General features: G+C 45.7%; 1 protein-coding gene across 1 annotated transcript in view; it reads left to right on the top strand.

The window, feature by feature from the left end:
- ITPR2 (inositol 1,4,5-trisphosphate receptor type 2) overlaps positions 1-19,111 on the top strand; it is a 240,023-nt gene that overhangs the window by 23,593 nt on the left and 197,319 nt on the right. The window contains exons 2-5 of the mRNA XM_026043261.1: positions 6,215-6,285; positions 14,202-14,317; positions 15,469-15,555; positions 16,212-16,370. Of these exons, the coding sequence (XP_025899046.1) occupies positions 6,215-6,285; positions 14,202-14,317; positions 15,469-15,555; positions 16,212-16,370 (433 nt within the window). The remainder of the gene's footprint in view (positions 1-6,214; positions 6,286-14,201; positions 14,318-15,468; positions 15,556-16,211; positions 16,371-19,111) is intronic.

The following is a 19,111-nucleotide window of genomic DNA, read 5'->3' as shown; positions in this document are numbered from 1 at the left end:
TGCACCTGGAAGTGGGCATGCACCTCTGCTGTGCAGCCCTGCCCACGAAGCTCGAGTTTCTCAGCCAGGTGCCCCTCGGTTTTCTCAGCCAGACACAAGGAAAACTGCCATTCCCTTTAGCTCAGGCTAGGAGGGAAGATCTTGTAGAGGGGCTGGTGAGTGGCTGGGATCTTACTCGTTTTGCTCAACTGTGGTCACCCCAAAGTTAGGCATGGGAGAAAAGGAGAGGTCTTGTGCAGAAGGTGATTCATCCTGTGGTTTCACGCATCCATCCTGGAGCAGGTTCATGTTGCCCTCTGGAGGTTCCTGTCGATCAATCTAGACACCTTGAGGGAACTTGGATGGTAGAGGTAGATCCCAAATGCCTACGTGGCTGGACGCTGGCCATATGAGTCCCATTTTCCATGCCATCTCAGTGGGGGTGCTCCCATGGGATCACAGCCTCTCTCCCAGAGCCCCACTCCCCACCCCCACTGCGTGGTCGGTGTTGCCACTGCTTGACGTTTCCACTTCCCTTCATCCCTCTGCAGGCTTTGGGAAGATGGGCTTGGTGGGGTGAAATCTTGGCCTTGCTGAGTCAGCGGAAATTTTCCAGTGCGTTCAAAGGCTGACGGGATTTCACTGGAAAGTGAAAACATGTTAGTCATGGAAAACTCCTCAAATTTCCCAGGTGATGCAAATTCTCAGTTGCTCTAGGTTTGGCAAGCCAGTACGGCTCACTCTCAGAAAAATTTTCTAACACTTCTTTTATCCTTTCCATTTCTTAGCTTTAAAAGCTAGTTTCAATAATAATTTTGTTTAAAAAAGTATGTATTTTCTATGTAACATTTTTTCTTTGTGTAGTTTTAGGCCATCATGACATCTTTATAGGATAGAGGCGTACCCTATATATTTTCTTTAAAAAAAAAATACACAAAAACAACAACAACAAAAAAGTCATCAGTCATTTCCTTCATTTCATGGGAACATAATTTGTTTTTCACASCTACTGAGCCTGTAAGGAGAGGGGCAGCGTTCCAGAGACTCCGTGTGCCTGGGAATGGAGCTGTGGGGAGAAGACCTGGTCCAGCTCTTCCCGCTACTGCTGCTTCCGAGGTCTTGTTTTGCCTGGAGCAAACGAGTGTGTTTTGCACCACTGATAGAGGATTTAATGTGGAGAGTGGCATGGATGTGAGGAGCATGAAATAGTGTATTTATTTATTTGTCAATAAATATGTATTTATTGTCTAGGCAAAAATTGAGATCCCCAAGTTAAGCTCTGTACCAATTTTGTCACGAGTAGGTGAGTTACCTATTAAGGTAGCCAAGAAGACTGAAGAATCAAGACTAAAATCTAAGAACCCGCTTTCCTTCTCTCCRTGGTAATCTTCAAATAACCCTGTATTCTATTGTTACAGACGGTTTTAGTTTACCTAATATTTTAAAGGTGTATTTAACTATAAAATAGAGAAATTTACCTAGCAGATTCCTGAAACCTTTACAAGCTAAAGGCACGAGTGGATATAATACAACACAAGCGAAAAACAAGGTGACATTTGAGATTTATAGCTGGCGTATTTAACTGGAGAGGCAAAACTGCTGCTTTTCCCCGCTCCGCTGTGCGCGGCTGCAGTCCCAGTTACGGGAGCATGCGGATGCAGYGCCACGCAAGGGAGAAACGCCAGGGCTGGCGCCAGTGCAGCTGCCAGCGCCGTGCAGGAGCGGCCGGTTCCTACCCGCGCGGTATCTTGCGCTGTGCCCTTGTGTCTCTTTGGCGGTCGATAACGCGGCTCAAAGTGACCTCCACGGGCGTTGCTCAGTGGGGTGCAAGTGGCTGAGCAAAGCCCCTGGCCTCTGGGGCTGCTGGCAGGAGTTTGGCCTCCCGCTGGGCTGCTGTGCCTCCCTGGCCGGCAGTGCGGTTCTGGGAGTGCCTATAACCACCTTCCCATGCAGTAAAAGGGAGTTTGAGCATGGAACCTTCCTATTTTCCTGTTGCTGGGGGAACCTTCCTATTTTCCTATTCCTATTATAGTGCTGGGGCACTATAAGTGCAGCTGAGATCCTTTTAATTTCCCGTGCAACCTGGGGTGAATGTAGGGGATCCTGTAGGACTGCAGATGCRAAAACATGAGAATAGAAAATCAGACTTTGGAAAGGAAAGAGAGGGGACARAGGTCAAATCTCATACAGTGGAGCTGAAGCATGGAGCTGTAGGATCATTTTGAGTCAAGTCCAGTAGCAAAGGGAGCATGAGCTCACATTTTGGGAAGGGTGAGGTATAATGACTGTACATTTTTGGCAGGAGACTACACGAAGCAAGCAAGAAATAGGCTGACCTTGATGCCCGATAAGAAGCTAAATGAAATGAGAAGTGGGTGGACCTGGAGAAGAACTGGGTGGACCTGGTTGTTTTGGCACTGAAGTGTTTGGTGCCCGACTTCCAGGGCAGGCCGGTTTCAGTAACCCATTGTTAGCACCGCGTCCGGCGCCTCTTTTCCCGAGCAGCTACCGCGTGCCGGGGCGGGTGGTGTGAGCACAAAAGCTGTAGTTACCGAGGGAAGAAGGGTGTTGAGTGGAAGCTCTTCAAGAGGGCAGCTCTTGATAAGAGGATCTGTTTGTGGAGGGATGTCTGTGGAGGAAGGGTGTTTGAGCTCCGTTTGTGAYAGGGTGAGGAGGTTGTGTCTTTGGGACCTAACCATGACTTGATTTATGAGCACATGCTGAGCAAAGGTTGTTCTCGGCTCCGCTGACCATTAAAAACTCCAGCTCTACTTGCGGAGATCTGTCCTCTCCTCCGGCTCTTGAGGGGCCTCGTGCTGCTGAGAGCAGAGGTGAACTGCTGAACCCACAGGAGCTAAGAAAGTGGTAACTGAGCAGCTGGGAGGAAATGCCTTTGCTCCGTCTGTGACGCTCTGCGTTGTTTATTGAGCTCTCGGAGGCATAAAACACTCGGCGTTTGTGCAGAGGGTACCAACCTTGGTCCTTGTACATACTCCAGTGTATTATGATACTGAAACAGCAATAGGCTGAGGCGTGCGTTTGTTAACAGAAATTACACACACATGCACAGCTGTCTGTATATATGTGGTTATGTATGTGAATGTGAATGAGTGCTTTATTTCTACTCGTGTGTTAGTTTCTATATTCTTTGGCTTAGTAATGATGCCTATAAAAATTGAAAGTGTTTCTCTGTTGGTAAGAAGAGCCAAACGCCCTTTCAGGATGATATGTTTTTAAATTGAAGGCACATTTTTGCAAGGCCAGTGATGAACGAATGAATGACTGAACGATAATTTGTATGCTGGGTAGCTGCTTTCTTGGATGCTATTAAAAGCATATTATGTTGTGAAGGACCCCAAAATTAATTAAAATCAGCATCATTCCATTTTGGTATAACCTTTTCTCTTGCATTGTTTTGGTGCTTTGAAACTGTGCCTCACAGCAGTAGTTTTAAAATAAGTGCAAAATAACTCATCAGTGCAAATACCTTTTTCTGAGACTATCACCAYGCAACTATTCCTTGACCCTTGCACCGTGTCTGCAAGTTACTCAAAGCCTTTGATGTGGTGGTTTGTCTTTAAACTGTGGTAGGCAATCAGGATAGCTTGTAGGACATGAAGATTTCTCCAGTGCTTATGATTCTTACCAAGAAACCCATCTATCCCATCATTAGCCTCTCTGCCTTTGTACCTGCCCTGTCACTTATACTTCCACCACTGCGTCCTGTTCCTCAGATACTTGTTCTCCTTGAAAAAACACGGTGTTCCTGCAGGACCTTCTCATGCACATTCTGATCTTTTAGGAAGAGGTCCTATAAGGGTGAACGCTGCACCCRGTAGAAAGATTTAGTGAGAATTACAGTGAGGCATTTTCTTGCCTGCTTCTGTCCCATCCTGAGGGAGTGGAGAGCTATTATGAGCTGTAAGAAAAGCCTGAAATCATTTATGTTAAGCACAACACAAATAATGAATGGTAGTAGAAGTTGATCTGTCCTCTTTTCAAACTCCTTGCCAGCTTGTATGTGGAATTTGTTGCCACAAGATGTTGAGAAAGTGAGTACTTAATAGGCTTCAGAAGGGCTGTAAGGGCTTTGCAATAAGAGTCGTCAGAGACCTGCTGATTAGAGTTTAACCCCAGATATGGATGGCACCATCCTTAGGATGTGAGCTGGTAGCTCTCAGGAGAGGACTGCAAAGAAACTCTCATGGTGAGCAAGGTGCTTGGTGCCCGCTGGCTCTTGGGCTCCTGGGCAGACGTTTGGAGTAGGACAGGAGCTGAGACCGGAGCAGGAGGCCAAGCTGATGCAGAGCGGAGCCCTGGTGCCCCTCAGACTTGATGCCTCCTGGGTGAAGCAGGAGCCGTGACAGAGCCCTGCCCACGCGAGCGTTGCTTCCAACAAGTCTGGCTTCGAATGTGGTGAGAAGTGGCAGGTTTGACCCCATCAAACTGGTGGGAAGAAAAGGGAGGGAGAGGGAGATAGAGGAAGGACTGTGTTCAGCAGCGGGCCTTGGAGCCCCGTGTTCAGCGCGGAGCTGTGCCGGCTAGTGCTAACGGAGGGGTGAAACCACCTCTGCTTCCCTCCACGATGGAGGGCACAGTGCAGCATTGTGCGGTTGCAATCCAGCTACAGAATCAAACTATTAGCGCGGCTTGCCAAAGTTGCTTCGATATYGCACGGGCTTGAACATTTATATAATAATTTAGATCAGTATGTAAATAGCTGGCGCCTTTGGTTGTGTGATACAAGCGCTACAATGCCCACGCGCTGACAGTTCCTGCCTGGGGAGCTGCGCGAGAGGAGAGAGTGAGGGGCCGGGGCACCCYGAGGAACCGGCCCGGGGCATCTGCCTGCCCTCCCACCCCTTCCCCTTCCAGCCTGGGGGTAATGCGGTCGCTGCGAGCGCTGAGACRCGGAGCACGGAGATGTGCGTCGGGAGTGACAGCGGCGCAGCGTTGCCCTCGCCCACGGCAAGAGGGGAGGCGTTTGTCTTTTCCAGCCCCGTTGCTTTCCTTAATGTGATCCTAGGATTTAGGAGCACACTGAGCCGCTTGTTCTTGCCCTTGGCACCACTTGGCTTCTCCGAGGTGCAAAATTCACGAGTGCCGTGAGGGATTGACTCAAAGTCTTCATCCATTTCATTGAAAACTGAATGCTTGATTTGTGTGTCTCAAATTTGTGCTTTTTTCCTGGCAATTTCCCGCAGAAAATCCTTCTAAAACTATTGTTGCCGACTGTAGGGCAGTGGTGTGTCCTTAAACATGATTTTCCTGAATGATTGTTTGCAACAGGCAGATTATTTACAGGATACTTCCTGAAGGGAGACTGAATTTATGTTTCGGAAGTTCTGTGATAAGATCGGCAATRTTTTTCTGCTAAGTGTGACTTATGATCTTTTTGAATTTTATTGTTTATTTAACTTCTAAAATATTATGAGAAGCCTATTTGTTATTTGTATTTTCTGGTGTGGATTAAGTAAATACTCATCCTAACAAAAGAAAATGTGACTTTTCATCAGAGAGCTGGATCTCAATGTCACGTGACTGTCCTTGGAGGAGGAGAATAACACTACMATTTTTAAGGACTAAAATCTAAGGTGCTACATCAGATTCCAGCCTCTAATTCTAGATAAAACAGAGTTGTGAAACAGCAAATACTTAGGGGGAAAAAACTCAAATGCTGCATTTCCAAAYTGTACAAATAGATCCGCGTGGGAATACTCTTCAGTGGTTGCCTTTAACAGGTCTCTGTGCAGATGCAGGAATCTGCAAGCATGGGACAGCTTTCAGGTTTGGGACCAAGATAACTTCAGATGGAGCCTAGGAGAAGTTGTCCTTTCCCCTGCCTGACACAAAGCAGACTGCCCAGCCTTTGTCTCGAAGGTCTTGTTCTGGGACTCTTGCCTGATTCAGGGTTAATGTGCTGTTGCAAAAGCAAACAAGAATTTTACCCAAAATCAATGTGCATGTTGCAACAAAAGAGACTTAAACTGGATTTAAATGGAGTTCTGAAATACTGGCCTTAATTTGGTGCAATGCAAGAAATTCTCTTTCTCAAAGGAGAATGTAGATGATTCTTTTCTTGGTTGTGCTGAATAACTGAATGTTAAAGTTTCTAAGATATTTTTGACTTGAACTGGGAACTGTGGACTCACGGTATGATGGGCTCGTCTCTGCAATTRTCTGCATTGATGTTATATAGATGCCTTAGTAAATCTAATAACTTTTGTTCTTCCAGGTTAGTGGATGACAGATGCGTGGTTCAGCCAGATGCAGGTGACCTTGCTAACCCCCCAAAGAAGTTCAGAGGTCAGTAACTGGGGGGGATTTTTTAATGTCTCACTGATGCATGTTCTAACCTCTTGGGCAAAGGTTTGCCTTCATTGCCAGATGTCTTCCACATTTGAGGATGCATTGCTGAAGTTTGAAACTAGAATGTGAAGGGCAAATCTTGAAGTAAATGCCAAACCAGAGAAGGCAGCAGAGATATTTGGAAAAAAGGGGGAAAAGGACTGCTTTCCTTGTAGTCTAAGGACAAGTTGTTCTGTCCACAATATGCTAATACGCCCCACTCTGTGACCAACCGCTTGTGTAAACCCAGCTCTTACTATAAATGGTTGCATTTACTGTAGATGCATCTAGTTTTCCAGAGTGCTTTTCAAGCTCCCTGAGTATGATTTTATCCTCTCCCTGCCTGCAAATGTATGTTTAAATGACAGCTTCCAGGTTGCACTAAAACTGAAGTGGGGTTCTTTGGGCGGGAGTTTCTCTCACCCTCGTTTGTTCACAATTAGAAAATATCTTGATTTCTAGAGGAGACAGGGGCCGCTGGAAAAGATTTTTATGTGACAGTGAAAATGCAGAATATCTCAAAATGCCTACAGTCTGGGAGCTGAACGCAGGTTAAAAAAAAGAAAAAAGCTTATTTTTTTTTTCATTGTTGAACTTTTGGATGTTGGAGTTTATAGCCTCAGCGGACTTTTCTCTCCTCATAGTTCTCTAATGTTCTTCCATGATCTGAAAAACCGAGGAGTCTCAGGGTGTTTTGCTGTGGTGGCTTCCAGAAAAGGTGCTTTTAGCAGCCTCAGAGAGGTGTGGGTATTTTGATCCAGAGCATGAAGTTACTGAGCAACCAGCAGTAGGGACCTGGCAGTAGGGTGGTAGTAGTACCCGTGTGTACAGATCTGGCACTGGACGGAGGTGAGTGACAGACAAGAAATGTCCAGCTGCTCTCTGCTGGGAGGGGAGTGCAAAGACTCTACTCCCAAGTTAAATTCCTGGTTCTGCAGGGGAGTTTTTTCTATTAGTTGTAGACAGTTTGGGCACTGTTCCTATTGCAGCCTCTTCCCATTGCTTTTGTAACACATCCTTCTATCTCTAGGTCAMACTGCTACTTTTCCTCTCTTTTCTTTCCTTCCTTCTAATTTCTCCACTTCTCYGCACCTTCTCCCTTCCTTCCCTGCCCCAAATCTTGTTAGTTGCTGCTTTTCTCCTCCCTTTCATCGCTGCCTCTTACCTCCTTTCTGGCTCTAGCAGCCCTCTCTTCCCCTCAACACCTTTCTGTTTTGGGACACATACCTGACAATTTTAAGGTACTTTGCTCTACAGTTGCTAGCACTGTCATAACAGACAAGTCTGGATAAACTGCAACATCTGCAGGGGAAGCTAAATTAGTACAAATATGAGGTTTGTTCCTTTAGTTGATGCAACCCACCATTCTGTAACATCACAGCTATGTTATTAGGCAACCCCATGTAGTGTCTAGTGACATGAAAATGTGAGGGGCACTTCAGGTAAATGTACACAAATGGTAGCCGTGAAAATGGCTGCAGCAAAGATAAAAGCTGTACTTTTATCTTGGTCCTCCTTCATCTTATAACTGCAGTTCTAAGCATGGGAGTAGCAGGGCATGCAGCTGAGAACACAGGAGTGACTTACTGTCTAGTTGGAGCTTAGTGCCTGGCACCAGAGGGCTGCAGCACAGGGAGAGGAGAGCTTTGCTCTCCTCAGTCTTGAGACAGACTCCACGCAGCCAACGGTGAGGCTAACACATCTGCAGCAGCCTAGATCAGGTAGGAGCTTTGAGATGGGGACGTGTGGGAGTGCAGATAGATCTTCAGAGTCTTTTATAGTCAGGCCCAAACAAATACCTGTGGAGCCAAGAGTTTTCCAACTTAGAAAATGGTGGCGATTAGGTGTCTTTATAAATGACAGCGCTCAGAAGCACAGCTCTGCCACTCCTTCTCAAGTGGCTTCTCCCTGCCGAACAGTTGCTACAAGTTGTCTTATAACCAAGAAATCCAAACCCACACTATTTTCCCCAAGAATCTTCTGGGAAAATAGCATTTGATAAAAATGGCAAAGTTAACAAAGCAAATAAAAGCTATTTTAAGTAGGTTCTTGACATAGCAACAAGTCTTAGATGTGAATGATTGATTGATTGATTAGACCTAAGCAACTAGAAGCAGCATCTAACATTAGGAAGAGTAGGGCCTCCTTAGTAATAGGACCCTCTCTCTGTGTGGTTTACAGTGTTTTAATCGCTGGTGACCGGCTCTGGTGYGATCTGAGGTTGGAGCATGACCTGAGAGTCAAAGGAGTATGAGAAAGGCATGTTTCTAACGAGATGTTTAGGGGTTGACTCTGAAAATTAACATCAGAGGCCTGTGCTTGCTCATCCTCTGTAGCATTTTATCAATCCCTTGCTGCTGCCCCCACTCAAAAAGGGCTGTGTTTGCTGACTGCCTGTATCTCCTCTACAGGRTTCACTCAGAGATCAAATTTAGGTCCTGCGCTGCTGGTCTGAACTTGAAAGTCTTTGTGAAGAGAGGTCTTAAAATAGCAGTTTCATTTTTGTTATGTGTTTACTTCCTTTTTTTATTGTGGGGGTGGTAGCTATTCTAGCTCTCTCCGCACGCCCTACAGACCTGGGTGTCGTTACGCTAAGGAAAGCTGTGGTTGCCTTTCATTTTATGTCCGAAAAATATAGGCCTCATTCCCCGGTCAGCCTCGCTGATGTGGACCTGGAGTGGCTCTGTGCTCCTCTGCGTGCCTGCTGCTGCTTTGCATCACTGGGAAGGAGTGCAGAATTTGGTCCCACACATGTTTCCTGAAGACTGTTAAGYAGAGAAAGCGTTTTCTTTCTTGTGGTTGAATTTAAGGGACCGATCAAGCCAGGTGTTTGATTCTAACTGAAAAAGAGAAGTCACGTCATCATCAGGAGCAGAGCTGCACACTTCCTTAACCCGTGACCTTAACGCTCTTTAGCTTATTGCGTTGTCTCTTGGGGGGAAATGCTTTAGCTTCCAAGCTGCAAAGCAGCACAGGTAACACCTACTTATAGGTCAGGTTTGGTAGCTCTGAGAAAGGAAGTAACAGGAAGTCTCTGCTGTCTCCAATGTATAGTGTTTGATTCAAATTTCCCTGCCAGTTCATAGTCCCTTAGCACAAGATACCTGCAATGAATGCGGTGCTTGAATCTGTAGAAATTCCTCTTGCTTGGTGTAGTATGGCCCCAATTTGTTCTCACATTGTTCTCCTTCCTCTCCCCTCCCTCCTTTCTGCTCCCTGTTGGYTTTGCTTCACTCCTCCGTCTGACCTTTCCCTGTGTCCTTCTGCCATTTTCCTCTTTCCTTGCCTTTGCCTCCATCATTTTGAATTAGTTCCTCTGCGTTCACATTGTTCCTCCCAGCTCCACGGTTGTCTCATGTTTCTTTTCAGATTCCCAATGCCTGTTGCCATCATCCTCCTTAGGATTCCTCAGTGCAACTCTCAGTTCAACTGAAGCCTATCTCTAAATCACTGAAGTCTTGCATGGTGGATAAGACTTCCATATATAACACTTTAAAAGAAAACAAAGAAGGAAAAGTGCAGGTGACAGAGAGCTTCTAGTGAACGTTGTTGAAAGCTGCCTTTACACAATGCCAGACATTTAAAGGCACCATCTGAAAGGTGTAAGGAAATATTTTCCTTTTCAGGCTTGGTTTTCAGGCTGGGGACCTGCTCCACCTATACCTGCCTTTCTGCACGGCCCTGGTGAGCACTGKCCCTTTCTGCATGTCCACAGACTAGGGCACAGCTGTCTCTTTGATGCCAAAAGTGTCCTGTGTGGGTCGTTTCCTGCAGTCTAGGGTTGCTTTTTTCCATCTTCTGTTGTTCTGATTAATAAATGTAACGTTTTTTTCCATAAAATAGGTCATTGCCATATCTCTCAGCAAGGATAACTTTTCTTACTTTCTAGTAAGCAAATATATAAAATAAGAGGTTATATCTGTAGTGTGGCCTGCAGTAACGGGGAGAGGCGATTCCCTTTTTTTGGTAGCTGCAAAGAAAACGTGGAGGTTTAAAAAGGTTGGTGAGGGAGGGAGGTCTTTYTCACTTGCTGTAACTTCCCTGTGTGCATTGGAAATTCAGATTTTGTCAGGCAGGCTGTGGGAGGACGTGATGATTGGTAAAGCTGCAGACGTYGAGCGCCTGAAAGTTGAGTGCCTGAAACCAAGTGGTAACTCAGAGCAGCTTGTTCACTYGTGCTCCTACCTACTTAATTAGCCTTTTAGGGAAGGGAAACATTTATTTGAAATTCCCAAAGAAATGAGATGGGAAGCAGAGCGCTCAGGGGTTGTCTAGAGAGGTCAGCAGAGACAGTCTGCCTCGTGGAGCCCTGGCGGCCCACAGTGTTGATCTGCCACAGGTACTGGCAAGGTCCTTTCGAACCTCGTGCCTCCATTTCCTCTGTTTTCCAGTTTATTTAAGCTATAGCTTCTGTAGGGTAGGGACTACAGGTTTTCCCCTGATGCTTAGTGTTACTAAGCGTAGTATCTTAGTGTTACTGCAATAAAAGTAAATAGAAATGCCAAGAGAGGGGGAAAAAAAAGTCAAATGAGCTATTTTCATTGGCTTTAGGATTAAAAAAACAAGTAGGGAAAAATTTCTCTTGAAAATGTGAGGTTTTTCTTCCATAAGTTGGCAGAAGGGAAAAATACAATATTTTTAATATTAGGGAAATTTAGGGAGTAGTAGGGAAATTTAAACAATATTTATTAGCTGTAATAGTAATAAAAAAGTCCTTGTTATTTCAACTTCAAGGAGATAGACTGTGGCTTGGGAGAGCTGGTTGTTGTGAAGCCAGGCTACAGATCCAGCCATGGGGCCGAGGAGCTCCAGAGAAATGAGCATTTGCTGTAGTGGGAATGAATTTAGGAACTGCAGATGCTTGCAGAAAATAATAGCTTATGAGCTGAGATCCGGTTGCTCAAAGTCATCTTCAGCATCAGTTTTGTTTTTSCTCCTGAGCGCATTTTAAAAGTTAGCCTTGTTTGCAGGGGCTCTCCGTGGGGAATGGAGGCAGGTGTAGCTGCGAGCGGCCGGGTCGGTTTGGGGGTGCTCGCTGGGGATGCTGCTGGGGGTGCTGTTAGCTGGGGATGCTGTTAGCTCTGGGAAGGACTGGGTGACACCTGCTCGGGCCTGAYTGGAGTTGCCTGTGCTCCCTGCCTATTTTGTTAAGAAGGGAGTGCTCGTTTTACGTATTTAGAAAGGGTAAGGCCAATCTTCACATTAGATTTTTCTTCCTTCCAGTGCTCCTTAGTGAGCACTTCCTTGTTGCTGGAAGTGCTCCCTATGATACAGTGTCAGCAATTACTCATGGGTGGCTGTAGGACAGGTACACGTAGCTGAATATCTTCTCCTTCCTTCTTGCACAAAGGAGTAACCTCAATTRATTAATAGTGTTGAAAATGAGAGTAGTATCTGCCTGGGTGCCTAGCTTTTGAGGTTGTGGATTGGATGACTGGCCCTCTACATACAAGGGTGGTATGAAGAGGTAGGAAATATTTCTTGTCATGTGTATGACATGTGGGACTTGCCACACGTGCTAGTGTGGACTGGAGGCCTGAAACTAGCCATAGTCAATAAGCATAGATGTGAACTTCACCTAGAAAACAGATAGTGAGAAGATAGCTGTGCTAAATAAGAATTCCACTGTCCATCTGGCTCAGGTTAATGGGTTAACCTGTGCCATGGCTTTGGTGTCCTTCCCTTTAGCTTCCTGTGCTGGCTTTTTGTGACAGTGTGTGACTAGATTCTACCATATCTGAAAATGACATGCGAGCTTAGTTAGAACAGTAAGGGCTTTTAGGCACTGATGCAGCACGAATCTGGAACCTGTCCTTAGCGTGGACATTGTGATTGTGATGATAGTAGATAATAGGGTGACTATCCGGTGTTGTAGGAAAGAGAATCTCTTCTGAAAAGGTAGCAGGGGAGCTGGAGGTAGAGAAGGCCCCTTCAAAATCATTTTATGATATGTGATATGCATACCACTAACTTAGTTAAGCACAGTGGTAAGCAAGCACTTAATGCAACTCATGGAGCTAAAGCATGTCTAGTCTCCTCTCTCTTACATGTTTTTGTGAGGAGCAATTTTCATACCATATTCTGTACAGCCCGGTCTACCAGTGGTCCTGGCTCTGTCCTATGCTTGTTGGGTGGCTGTGAGACAGGTAGGTGAGTTGCTTGCCTTCAGTCTCTACCTTCCTGCCACCCAAGCATGGGGAAAGGAGGACAGGCCTCCGAGATCTTTTTCCTCTATGGGTAGATTAATCCAAAGAGAGTGTTGTCTCCTCATGACAGTCGGATGTGGCAGGCTAATAATTTGGGGCCTGCTTTCATTTAACATCTATAAATCCCAACGCATGGCAGAGAAGAGTTTCGTGCTGTGATATACATGCAGTCCTGTATGTCCTGGTCAATCTCACAGCAAAATCTGCGAGAGAGTTAACACTGCATCTCCTTTCCTCTTGCTGGCTCATACAGGTAGAAGGCAAATTCCAAAAGGGCGATTTCCAGTATTTGCTGGCTGAAATGTCTTTTATATCCAGCTTTTAGAACAGTTGATGATCAAGAGTGAGTGACTATCTTTTATCACTCTAAAGAAGGTAGACTACAATTAACTTCTAAAATTAGGCTTGGATGTAAAGAAAGGATGAATTATTTATGTTTCTTATACAATGTATAAGATGGGTCTAATGATATTCTTTCTGTCCTACCTGTTTTCTTTTTGCACCGTGTCTGAGGTTCCCACTCTTTAACACGGCCTGTGTTTGTGGTGCTGCTGAAGTGCACACTGTGCCTGGGGGCTCCTGTTCTGGCTGGGAAGAGGCCTGGGCTGGTGGCTGAGGTGCTGATGGGGAGGCGTTCAGACCAGCTGTGAGGCTTCTGTGCCAGGACGGGCTTCCTGTGTCCTGCCTCTGTCTTTCTCTTTTTCTATTTATATGCCTTTTTTTTACTTACCAAATATGGGGTGAAGACGAGTACTATCAAAGGCCCTAAGCCTCAGTGGGAGCTCCCTGAGGGTGAGTGTGAAAGCCAGCGTGAAAGCCTGTGCTCCAGATCCTCTGCTTAGTTTTTCCTTTGAGAAGAAAGCCCCATGGGGCAGCAGTGGCCACACATGTGTTGAGCAGGTGAGTGGGTTGTGCAGAGGGGACTTCCACTCCGCTCAGGTTTGCAGGAGCCTGCGGTGGCCTCCACCAGTGAAAATGGCCCTTAGTGCCACCAAGTGACAGGTCTGCTCTGTGAAGAGCAGCACGAACCCCCGGAACCAGCCCTGCTCCTGTGAGGTACCAAGAGCCACGTGTGGCGCTCAGCCGCAGGCAGATGCTGGGAAAGCCAAGGTGCAGCTCAGTTCTTGTAGCTTTGTTGTTTATGGTGTTAGTCTTCTCAGTCAGTCTCAGGGAAGGCACACGCAGAACAGAACGGTGTGCTAACGTTGCTGGTACCTTGCAGCTGGCTGTCCACGTAACCCTTTGTTTGAGCCCTGCCAGCAGGAGYGGCGTAGCCAGAGGCATGAAGTGCAGAAAGAGGGATACTTTTTTCCCAGGCTGTCAAAAGTCACATGCCTGCACCTGGTGCAGGAGAGCTGCAGCAAAGGGTGCTACCAAGAAGGGTGCATGCGGTTTTGCCTCTTGCAGGCCCAAGGCCTTGGTTTCCTGCAGGGATTGCAGAGAGGAGGTTGCTCAGTGGGGAGTGTGTGAGGAATTGAAGGATTTATGATGGACTCGGGTGTGCTGCTCCCCTGTTCTGGTATCGCTATGCCAACCTGTTTTCTGCCTGTTCCCAAACACTGTGGTGTCTGGGCATTTCGGGAAAAAGAACCCAACCAAAAAGTACGTACAAATAAAGGAAATGTCTTTCAGCCTTACTTAAGGGTATTTCTTTTCTTTTTTCTCCAGACTGCCTTTTCAAGGTGTGTCCTATGAACCGGTATTCAGCCCAGAAGCAATACTGGAAAGCCAAGCAAGCCAAACAAGGAAACCATACAGAAGCAGCACTGCTGAAGAAACTCCAAGTAAGGAACATCTGTATTTGGAATCTTATCTCAATCCACAGGCTGTYGAATAACAACAATGGAATGAAAAGAACAGAAACAAGTGCCTTGGGAACCACCATGAGGGGTATTATGCAACCACAGCAACCCTGTGTTCTTCTCTCTGAGCTCTCCTGCCTCTCGAGTGGCATTTATTGCCCCTACTCTGCTCTTCACCTGATGTCAGGTTGCAAGCCCTTTGGGCTAGGAGTTGTGCCTTTCAGCTATAAAACTGCTGAAAGCAGTTAATGTTTGCTTATAAAGTAAAAAATGAGTTAATAAGAGCAGGAGTGGCCCTGATTTAAACCACGCAATTGTTTTAGGATTCCTTTCGAGGAGCTGGGCAGAGGCGCAGGCAAAGAGCTGCTTTTTGCCCTTTAATCTGGAAGTTCTTCAGGATGGCAGTTTTCTTTGCCTTTAGCCTGGGCGATTCWTCCCTGAACTGTTTGGGCAGGCTCTGTTTTGCATCAAGTACAAGGCATGTGGAGTGAGCAATTTTTCTGTCACTGAAAACCAGCTGGCCAGATGTTATAAYTGGATGCTTAGCACCAGGGAAAACGTGGTGCTCTGAAACACATTTTCAYGCACGGTAGAGGGGCTGTCATGAGCCCCATGGCGTGTGGCTGCAGCTGGCGATAGAGCAGTTAGAGCTAGGAGCTAAGAATTGGTTCTCTGGCTGGATTTGCAAAACCCTGGCTTGGTCTWGCCAAGGTTTGAATTTGTTTTGTCATATATTAAAATCTTTGTCTTCTTATGTGATTAACAAAACAGCAAATGACAAGAACATGGAAAGAGTGAAGCTAACCATAAATCCTTCTTTTGCCTCTCTGGAGTGAAATAAAGCACCTAGAATTGCTTCACCTGTTGGGTGTGACAGCATGCATCTCATGTGAGATCTATAAATTGTCATGGAGTTTCTATGCTGGGTAATAAAAAGCCTGAGTGCTTACACAGGATCCRGTGATTATAGTACAGAAAATTACGTTGCACAAGAGGTGGGTGCTAACTGGTTTATATTTTCAGTGCAGTAATGCTTGCAGGCTGATGAGGGCACTTTTAATGTGGTGCCATTTCCTTTATACTCTGTTTCCACCAGCTTTGTCATATTTAAATAAATGCTTATTCTTTTGCAGCACGCAGCAGAATTGGAACAAAAGCAGAATGAAAGTGAGAACAGAAAGCTGTTGGGAGAAATTGTAAAATATAGCAATGTCATACAGGTAAAACCTCTGAAATTACATCTGCCCTCTTGCACAGCTGAAAAGGAAACAGTTGTTTCATGTCGAGGTTAGGGTGAAAATGAAACTAACCACTGTAATCTGGATTGTCAAGGGTCAGATAAACAGATTTGGGCAAAGTTTACAGTATTGTGTTTTTCTGTCTCTTTTAAAGACTACCAGAAGTACTGCATATTCATGTTTAAATAATATGTCATCATATAAATTCTGTATATAATATCTGTTGCTGCAGCCTAGAATCTGAATGTAAATATATACCTTTCACTTTCAAGATTTATTTCAAAATCATTACTGTAGAGGGGCTATGCAGTTCCTTCTAAATCACTGCAGCCATTCGTGCTTCATGACGTGAAAGTGTGAGAGAAGTTACATTCTCCAGCACAGGACGACTTTCCTGCAATGCATATGAAGTTCCTGAAGATAACACTGTTATTGACCCTTGTCGCACCCATTTAGTATATGTTGTAAAATTGATCGGTGATATTTTCCTCTGGATCTGACATACACCATATGTTTTCCTAAACTGTAATATACAACGATATCTCATTTAATATAGAGGGAAAGAACTTGCTTCCTCTTTGATTGAAGATAGAAAAAGCAAAAGCAATCCTAACATTTCTGCTACTATTTGTTCACAGTTGCTGCATATAAAAAGTAACAAGTACCTCACAGTCAATAAACGATTGCCAGCGCTGCTGGAGAAGAATGCAATGCGGGTGTCCCTGGATGCTGCAGGGAACGAGGGATCCTGGTTTTATATCCAGCCTTTTTGGAAACTGAGGAGTGAAGGTGACAATGTACGTGGAAATACTGAATGTAGAAGAGGTAATACAGGAGGAAAGCAGAAGGTTTCCAGAGGATGCCTGTTCTCTTTGCTACTGGCATGTGTTGTGACGGGTCAAGTTCAGAAAGAAAAATGTTTTAAAACAGTGTTTTTTGCCTGTTAACTTTTCTAGGCAACTAGAAACTTTTATGGCATCTGCAATGTTCCCGCATTGCTTTGAGTCTCTGCTGCCCTGTTTTGGTGCCTCTCTCCTAAATTCACCTGTTATACACTGGTTTACACAATTGGTAATAACTTGTATTTTATAGTAGGATAGAGTGTTTTATTTGTTTATTTACATTTGAGAGGCTTTAGGGTCTAATTGGACTCACAAATTCTGGCCAAAAGTCATCAGAGGGCACCTCTAGGAAACACATCAGGTTTCTTTCTAAATCTGCATCACCTGTTAAGAAGACARTGACCTCTGTGAGTAGGATGTGGGTTTGATGGTCTGGAGGGGCTTCTCTGGATGGATTTCAGTGGGAGTCCTGTGTGGTGTTTGGGGAAGAATATACAGGGGAGCTCCTTGCTGCAGATTTGAGTTAGGTGAGACCCAAGATGAATACTCAGTCCTTAATTCAGCCTCCTGGGGCTTCGTTAAGCACTCACTGTGAAAATTCAGACCCTCTTCTGAGAAGGCTATATGGTGGATCACAGGATCACAGAATGATTGAGGTTGGAAGGGACCTCTAGAGCTTATCCGGTCCAACCTTCCCGCTCCAGCAGGGACACCCAGAGCACGGGGCACAGGGCGGCATCCAGGCGGGTTCGCAAGACCTCCAGAGAAGGAGACTCCACAGCCTCCCTGGGCAGCCTGTGCCAGGGCTCTGGCACCCTCACAGTGAAGGTGATTCCCACATGGGAATCTTTGGCTGCTCTCACCTGTGAAATCCTGAGTAAATCCCCATGAAAGAGCCCTCGTTGGTCGTAATCACAGACAAGAATGCTTGGGTTTTTTTCTCATGTATTTTCTCTCATTAATTTTGTGGTAACCCAGCCCTTGGGATGATAGCCAGGATGAGTGCGGTTAGGTGCAGTTCCTCTTGGCAGCGGGGAAGGGAAGGATTGGGAGGGAAAGGGAAGCTTTACTTTCCCAGCCCCTACAGTCATCATCATCCCCCATTGCGCACAGTGATCAGAAAGGTAGTTGGAATTCCCTCTTTTTCCCCAAGCCTTTTGCAGAGAAAAGGAGCAAGCATGGGCAGCGCTCGGGGCGCCTCTGCTCCGCTTTTCAGCTGGGGCCAGGAGGTGTTGTGGCTCCAACGTTAAGCTGGTGCTCCTTTCCATCTTTGGCAAGGAGAAAGTGACTTCTTTCTTTAAGGTTTTGGCTTAATTTCTTAGAAAAACAGCAAGTCAGCATCTTTTTAATTTCCCATACCCTCATCCCTGGGAACTTAATGTATAGCAAGCTTTCTGAAACAGGGATCTCTGTTTCCCAAATTGTGGCCTGCAGAGCCATCATGTGCCATTACAACTGAAAAGAGCAGAATGGTCCTAAGCTTTAAAAGTAGTTTGCAGGGATGAAGAGTTCTTGATTTAATCTGGTGCAATTGTGGACACGTGAGAAGCTCCCTTTAAGGGTTGGGAGTTCTCCTTTGTATTTTACAGATGGAAAACTTGAGATGCATTTTGGTTTTTTTTTTTCCCTGTCTTTTTTTTTTTTCCCTACTTCTACTAGACCCAAATAGACCTGCTAATTGGCTTTGCAAAACTCTGGTGCAGAACACTGGTCCTTTGGTAGCTCGCTCAAAACTGAGCGGGCAAGTTGCCACCCTCTCCACACGTAGAGATCGCAGGCAGCTGCAGCAAGGGGGATGGAGGCAGCAATGGTACCAAAAACCTTTCACTCTCCTGTCACAGCCCTAGAGAGGATCCAGCTTTGTACCTTCTCCTTCCCCTCCTTCTTTAGAGAGTCTGTACAGAACTTGTCTTTAGAGCTGTAGAAACAGTTCCTGAGTGCCTGTTTGAGTGATTGCTGCAGTGTCCACTCACCCAGGTGAGGTGTATTGAAATATGCCACACAGCCTAAAAGAAAAGAAGGTTGTTAGATGGGGTAGCTGCRATATAGGAAGTTGTCAGCATGTGTGTGACATTTCTGGTAAGCCAGAGTTGTTGTTTAGCCTTATAAAAGATTTAAAAAATATTTTTACTAAGGAGAAACTTTTCTGAAGTGACTCCRCAATTTTTTGGTACCTGGCATGGGTTTCAACAGGTCAGGCAGGGCCTTAGCTTCATTAGCAGCTGATCAGTTATGCACATCAAAAAGTAATGAAAAAGTATTGCAAAAAATTACAGTAGCCAATCATAACACTATGGGGTTTTTCTTTGCAGACTTTAACCATAATTCTCCTTCAGTGGAAAATTTGACTAATTAAGGCCAGAGCAGATTCCAGTTAGCCTGAGTAGAAGAATTTGCCCTGGTAGAAGGATGAGCTCTGTGCAGATTGCTGTTTTTGGTCCTCTGCCATTTTAGCTGTTTGCAAATTTGATGCAGCAGGATGCCAAGGGAGCTGGTCTGGCACTCGGGGAGTGCCCAGCCATCTGTGGGAAAGTTTGGTTGATCTGCTGCATCTCTGAAGTGTGTCAGCACCATGAGTGGCAGGTGTGGCTGGAGCCCAGAAGCAGCGAGGATGGAGCAGCAGCACCTGCAGGGCTTGAGTTGCTCCAAGCTGAAGCTCTGGCTGCCAATACAACCGCTTGCATGGAGCAGTCTTA

The sequence above is a fragment of the Nothoprocta perdicaria genome, unplaced genomic scaffold (assembly GCF_003342845.1).
Source record: "Nothoprocta perdicaria isolate Ctin4 unplaced genomic scaffold, notPer1 scaffold_324, whole genome shotgun sequence".
NCBI classification, from domain to species: domain Eukaryota; kingdom Metazoa; phylum Chordata; class Aves; order Tinamiformes; family Tinamidae; genus Nothoprocta; species Nothoprocta perdicaria.
Note: the sequence above shows the minus strand (reverse complement) of the source record. Positions and strands in the feature narration are given on the sequence as shown.